The sequence below is a fragment of the Hippocampus comes genome, unplaced genomic scaffold (assembly GCF_001891065.2).
Source record: "Hippocampus comes isolate QL1 unplaced genomic scaffold, H_comes_QL1_v1.1 scaffold150, whole genome shotgun sequence".
In the NCBI taxonomy this organism is placed as follows: Eukaryota; Metazoa; Chordata; class Actinopteri; order Syngnathiformes; family Syngnathidae; genus Hippocampus; species Hippocampus comes.
This window is the reverse complement of record NW_017805496.1, coordinates 1,370,862-1,378,064: the sequence shown is the minus strand read 5'-3', so window position 1 is coordinate 1,378,064 and position 7,203 is coordinate 1,370,862. Positions and strand designations below refer to the sequence as shown.

General features: G+C 45.9%; 1 protein-coding gene across 2 annotated transcripts in view; it reads left to right on the top strand.

The window, feature by feature from the left end:
• The first annotated feature begins 945 nt into the window (after nt 1-945).
• Nucleotides 946-7,203, top strand: part of mpped2a (metallophosphoesterase domain containing 2a) — a 47,503-nt gene continuing 41,245 nt past the window's right edge. Inside the window, exons 1-2 of one of the 2 annotated variants that reach the window (XM_019876414.1) lie at nt 946-1,542; nt 3,401-3,677. In XM_019876414.1, coding sequence (XP_019731973.1) covers nt 3,565-3,677 — 113 coding nt within the window. In that variant the 5' untranslated portion in view covers nt 946-1,542; nt 3,401-3,564. The other variant, XM_019876415.1, reaches the window with a different exon arrangement.

Here is a 7,203-nt window from a genome sequence, read left to right as displayed (position 1 = left end):
CCCAGGTTTGATTTCCCTGACTGGCATAGTGATATGAGCTGGGGGAGGGAATGTCCCTTCTCCTCTTGGATATCCACAATGTCACCGCTGAGTTGCCCTTGAGCAAGGCGTAACTTTTTCTGGGGCACTGAAAAGCTGCTCAGTGTGTCACCAATAATGCGTGGCTTCTCACTACCGATATGGGTTAAATGCAAAGATGCTAGCATTGTGACGTTTATGGGGGGGGGGGCAATTTTGGTGCTGCGCCCCTGCTAATAGGAATGTAGTGATTGGTTAAACTAGGCTGCGATTGGCTGCCAACCTGCAATCCAGGGCGCACACTGATATTCGCCCATTGCAGCCAGGATAGGTACCAGGATAGCGTCTCGTGTGTCACTTTACAAAAATTCAGATCTTAGGAAGTGGCAAAGGTAAAAAGATCAAACTGGTTTTGCTCGAAAGGTGAAACATTCAAGTGTTCTTCTGCGGTGGTCTTGTCATGCCAATTGTTACATCGCAATCAGTGTTTTTACTTTTTGCATAAAATGTGGTTTGTACTGATTTGAAACGTTATTTAGTGATGCTGCCGTTCACTGGAAAGGAGAAGTCATTTTGTGTCTTAGAGTTTAGGGTAAGAAAGAGTCGTGGACGCATGTTTAGCGCAGCTTTCGGGTAGAATTTTCAAATCCTTTGGCAAGAAATGGAAACCAGGTGCTCGAATACTGAGCATTTGTCAAACATTTAATAAACCATTCAATTCTTGGATTTTTCTGTTCAACTTTTTGCTTCAAAAACTCAACATCAATAGCTTTTAGGAAATATAGTGGGCGTTCATTTCTTCAACAGTTATAGAAATGTTACATATTTTTTGTAGCGTGAGGAAAAATCAAGTCCTTTCCAACAATTAAGTTACCCTTCCAAATATTAGATATACAGTATTTTGATCTGTTCCAAATGTCGCACATGGCACAACTGATGGCTGTTTGGCGTTTTTGTTTCGTGTTGTATAAAATCGCATTCTGTGTTCTATAATTGTCTGTCTTCTTTTTCAATAGGGAGTTATCTTTTCCGACTGCAAGTGAATGCAGCACGAAGGGAGCGCGGGATTCGCGAGCCCTCCTCCACGCTCACCCTCCCTCCCGCGCAACTGCGCGCGTGTGCCCGCCGGTGAGGGCGCGCGCACGGGAGGTGGCTGGGGGTTGTGTTCGCTTCTGCTCTCTGACCCCAGTGGCAACTCGGATTCACTACACTCTGCACCGTCGGTGGGAGGCTGCTCTCTGCGCGACTCCCTCTCCCCTCCCGCTTGTCTGTCAGCGTCTCCCGTCCGCCTCCCCCTCGCTCTCTTGTCTGGTTTCTTTGCACAGAAGCCAGCCGAGGTCCCACCGGGTCGAAGGTTCTGCCCTACCTGCACCAGACCTCTGCCAGCCCGGACCGCCGCCGTGCTCTACCGCGCCTGCTCTCCTCTGCTGCCGCATGGACCCTTGTCTCTCCGCTGCGTAGAGGGCGACCCCGACCCGACGCTCTTCCTCCGGCTTGGCACAAAAAAAACCCCGCACGAATACGGTACAGGATCCTTTCCGCTTGCCTTTGAAAGCAACGAAAGAAGGAGGAAGGGCAGAAAGGGGAGCGGAACGACACAATTTGCTGTTAGCGTTCCCAAGCCGTCGTTTTAAGGCGGCTTGTCATTTCCGCGGAGGAACAAGAGGTTAGCGTGGGGCTGCCTTGACACTGACCACCTTTGGGGGCTCTTTACCGGGGTGATTTCCAACCGGAAAGTTGGAGCCTATGCGGTTTGCCGTGCACACTACACGGACACTAAACGTGTGCGCACCGGCGTCACAGGCAAGCGGTCTGACGGAGGAGCTGCGAGGCAAGAAAAAAAATCTGATTTTGGAAAAAAAGGGATTGTCGGAAGCGGTTTAGCACGCTAGGCTAGAGGGCTAGTCGCTGCTACCGTAGCCATCGAATGAATGTGGAGAGAGTTTGAGCAGCGAGGCGCGCACACAGGCACGTGCATCGATACACACGATCAAGCACAATTGCTTGACTCGCCTTTGCAAAAAAATAAAGAAGTGCAATAGTTCTTTCTATGTGATAAAGAATGAAAAATAAGACGCGTGCATGTAATTATCTTGGAATTAATAGAAACGTTTCAAAGTCCAGCACGGCTTGATGAAGTCTCGATTTGTTCTTGCCATAATGTCATTTAAGACGTCTGATTTAAAATAGCTAAAGTGCCATTTTCAGAGGCTATTCTCGCAAATTTATTAGATACTCATGCGTCGATATGCCTGATGTTTTTACTGCAATTCCATTTTTATTAGAACGATAATTTGTACATTTTATTGGTTTTTGAAATGAAATAGTCACTGGGGGAAAAAAGCAAAACATTTGTGCCTTTTGCTGTATTTACCCGAATTGAGTTGGTCTATGCGCTTAAGTCACAGTAACTTAAATTCATAACACACATCCTTGGCTGACCCTGAATTAATGGTGTACATTAATGTTTATTGTGGACTTGTGACCAGTTTTTTTTTTTTTTTTTTTTTTTGAAATTGGCATGCAGTTTGCCGTAGCAAATTCACAAACTGCATGCAACCATGAAATCAACCCTGGAGCTGTTGATTTCCCTCCAAAAAGATGACAGACTGTAAATTGAGGGCAATTCTCTTTTTATACTTTCCCAACCCCTCTAATACTGATGTGTATGCATCAGGCAGGGGCTGTGGTATAAAACACGTGTCAAAGCCCGAAGTGGGCACTTTACGACCAGTCCGGGAGGTCAGACAGGAGGGAGGCTCAGGGTCCAAGCAGACACAACTGTCGCAGTGAGTGAGTGCCGAAGATGCACGGACACGCTTCTTTTAGCTGCTTTTCTTCATGCACGTTAATAATTGATTTTGGCTTCTTTAAAAGCAGTTACAGTTATGCAAGACGATTTGAGAGGTCCTCACATGGGATTCAATGCAACGGGATAATTTTAGAAGCAAGGGAAAACAAACGTTTTATTTTTGTGTATCTCGTGCAAAATCAGCTGCTCCGTGTGGTTGTTTCTTGATTTAGTTTTTTTTATTTTTTATTTTTCTTCATGAAAAGGTTTTGCGTCCGCTCGACCAGGTGCACTTTCTCCATGTTTCTTTCATGTCAACAGGCGGAATCCTGAATATGAGACATCCTTATATCTCCATCCTTTACTTCAAAAACAGCCCAGTTATTGGCTGTCTGATTTTTTAAAAAAAGTGTTTTTATTGTTTTTGTTTAGTTTGAAAGTGTGTTAGTTACACGTGCATTCGGACTGTCTGTTAATGTACTGTAACACGTGCATTGGGGGGGAGATCTGTGAGTCTGAAAAAATAATGTGCTCGTTTGAGTTTTGCCGGCCTGTGACATGTCGCTAAAGTCTCTTCTTTTCTTCGCGCAGCCGGCAGAGTGCTGGGTGGGTGAGTCGGGCGTTTGCTGTCGTTGCTGCTGCTGCTGCGGGTGACTTCCTGGGCTTTTTCTGAGCCGCTCCAAAGGATGTCCGCTGCACGCATCGCTGCTGAATCCCGGTGAACGAACGGCGTCTCATGTCCACACGTCGGAAGGATGGCTCATGGCAAAGTGACCATCACGGTGGATGAGTACAGCTCCAACCCGACACAGGCCTTCACGCATTACAACATCAATCAGAGCCGCTTCCAACCGCCACACGTCCACATGTAAGTGCAAGCGTGACACGCGCACACGTTTCCTGCGTTCTGACACACCTGTCAGGAGCTTGAAGACAAATGAGTCATGTTTACGTTAGCCCATGTTTGGAAAACAAATGCAAACACTGAAAGGCACGCTAGCTTTGATCGAAATAAAATACATTTTGAAAAATGTCTATTTTATAGAATAACTGCGGTCTGCTGCAATCATTTTAGTGACTATGGCAACTGCTTCCAGTTTTAAAAGTTTGTCTAAATTAAGATGCGAAGAGAAGCAGTAGGCCACAGTTGATCAAAATGTTGGACTGGTTAAATCTTGATTCTTTTTTTTTTTTTTTAATTTTTCCTGTTTTAACCCAAAATGTATTTATTTCGATAAAATTAAGTTGCAATTGATGTTCAATAGTATATTGCTTGCATATTATTTATTTATTTTATTGTATTTTATTTTTACAAAAGTGCTTGACATTGAGTTGAAATTAAAATGATTGGATCGCAGAGCACGTAAGACATTAGTGGGTGGTATCGCAGCATGATCACCATGTTCAGATTGTAGCATTAAAAAGAGGCCTTTCTGCTTCGCGTTGGCAGTGTTCACAAACTGCTCCCACCGTATTGTTTTTGGAATTCCCGTGAGCTGCGAGAAAGGCTGGCGGCACAGCGAGCGTTGGTCTCGCCGATGTGGGAAAAGGAGACAAGGTCACCTCGCAGTTTATGTTATGTCAGTTCATTTTAATGGCTGGCACAGGCGGCCATAAATCAGGCCAAATACCTCAATTTGAATTAAGGATAACCGTGCCGGACAACGCGGGACACATTCTGGTGGGATGTCTGAGCTGGCTCACACAATTTATCTCCCTGGAGATTTCACTTTCATACCTGTGTGATTCAAACGGACAGGTTTTGTCGCAGTTTTCTTTATGGTGTCGTGGCGTGTTTCATCTCAGCCTTTTAAATGGCGGCGTTGCACCAATTGAGCGTGCGTTTGACTCGACGCATCGAAAAAGCGCTATGGCGCAGAGGAAAGACCTGAATGAAAGCAAAAGTGTGGAGAACGTTTCCTTTGCGGATGGGAGGAAACGCAATTGATTCGTCGTGTCCAGCGTCCGTCTTTAATTACGTCGGCGCGGCTCAATGTTTTTGGAAATGTGTCTCAAACGCGAGTGGCGTTTCGATTACATTACATGTTTATTGCCGTTTCTCTGCTTTATTTTGTGAAGGCGAAACGTACCGTTGGAAAGGGATGTGATGAGGCGAGGGGGGCCTCTCTCTCTGTAGATATGTGTTTGGATAAATGCATTAGGCTGTTTCCTGGCTTCCACAGAGCCAGCAGTGTTTTACACTGTCATTCTCAAACTCAGACTGGGAAACTCAGGATCACGTGCGCGCACACACACACATGCACAGTTAGAGCCCAGCACCCCCCCGCCCCCCAGCATAATTAAATGCTTATAGAATACACACTCTGCCCTGTAAACGTAAAGACTTGTTTATATTTCAGAGATAACGTTCGGACTTGCACGAGGTTTCTCTCTCGGTGCATCCAAAGTATTTGTGGATAAAGTTGTGGCCAAAGGAGAAAAAGGAGGGAGAACAAAAACTCAAGCGAGTCGGTTGCTTCTCTTTTGAAATCCAATCTCCTCTTATGCCCCCCCCCCTCCCTTACCTAGAGGGAGTATTTAGATTATGTGATGGAGTACAGCAGTGCCTTTTGTCCAATGCCGAAGGTATCGCTCTATGAACTACATACGAGAACTTGAACGTCGCAGCGGCAATAACGCTTTGTAATGTGACCCCGAAGTCCATGGTCATGCCTGGCATCGTGGGACGTCTGCCTGTGTCTGGAAGTGAGCGGCAGACTGAGTCCAGGTCTGGTTTATTTTTCTGTGCGGACCCGCTGTGTGTGTGTGTGTGTGTGTGTGTGTGTGTGTGTGTGTGTGTGTGTGTGTGTGCGCGCGCGCACGTGTGTTTTTTCGTCCTGCTTCAGCCCCCTCGCCATCGTCTCGTGAAATGAAATGCTCAACAACTTGGAACATATGCTTCGAGTTGGGACACTAATGGCTTCCAATCCAATTTGAGTAGAATGTGGGCCAGACTGCAAGCCCAAAATATAAACAGACACAAAGCGGGAAAAAAAAAACCCCAAAAAGCAAAGGACTTGATGTGTCACAATAAAATAGCAAAGAAAGACATCAAGTCTGATTGTCTTTTTTTCCCCCACATCTTTAGAATTAAGATTGAATAAAGTTACGTCTTGTCAATTGTTGACCAGGTTAGCATGTTCGCCGTGAATCAACACGATGACGGCCAATTGGCAAAGCCTGACCTCAACTTGTGGTGGTTGCGACATCTGGTGAGACCCAGTACACAGCCTGTCATTACAATCCTTTCATTGAAGAAGATATTGCGTATAAATTCTTTTTTTAAACAGTGTCAACATGCTTTCCACAAAATACCCCCACCCCAATATTTAAGCTTTCGGCAATGTCGCTGTTTTGTGGGGGGGGGGGCGGTCCCGTCTCGTGAAAACGAGTCACAGCTCCTCTTGGATTGCTGCGCCCGGGTTTTTCGTTACCATGGTGACTGAGGCTAATGCTGGGAGTTGGAACGGGGCTAGCGGCTTCTACTCCAGAAGCAAAGTGTCAAGTCAATAAAAGCAGTCAATCTCCGCTTACCTTTAGACTTTTCCGGAATATTTTAGAACTTGTAATCCGCGCGAGGTTCGACTTAGTTGTTCAATTTCCCACGCGACGGTTGGACCGGCTCAACGGAGACCCAACTATTTATTTGCCAGCAATGAAACTGCCACATTTCCTTAATGCATCTCCTTTAATGGCTCTGTCGCAGTGGCAAAACTGCCCTTGTAAAACCAGAATTTCGCACACGGCTTTTATCTTCGATCATGCGGCTGGATCTAATTTTGTGACCACTTTACATGAAGGTCTCCCAGGTACCACAATGGCCAGGCATGTTCTTGACCCAGTTAGACAGTTCATTTTCGGATTTGCCTGGGAGAATGACGTGCTCTGTGATTGTTCCACCAGTGGACGATCTCACTCTCGCCTCGCTCGCTTTGTGATTATCGAAAGACCAGGGTACGGAAAAAGACAAAAAAAAATCGAAAGGCAAAAAGTGGCAACGCGGTTTCGCCGCAAGCGATTAGGAAGACAATTATTTGTGCTCTTTGAGACAAAGTAACAGACACAGCAGAAATCTTGGGAGGCAGCGATGCATCCCGCTGATTGATTCAATCAGCCAATCTGTGCCTCACTCGTATCAGAACAATCCCAACACGAGTTTATCAGCCCTGGTCAGCTTGTTAAAATATCGGCACGTCAACCGACATCCTAACATGCATTCTATACCACCATGCAGGGCCAGATTCCTTCCTCACTCTTGTATCATCCAGGCAATGCGCCGGTAGGACAGATTTGATCCACTTTAACATTTCTTTGTTTCTAATACTGGAACGCGACTTTGTCGTTTATTTATTTATCCCCCCCCCCCCCCCCCCACACCCCACCACAACATCAAT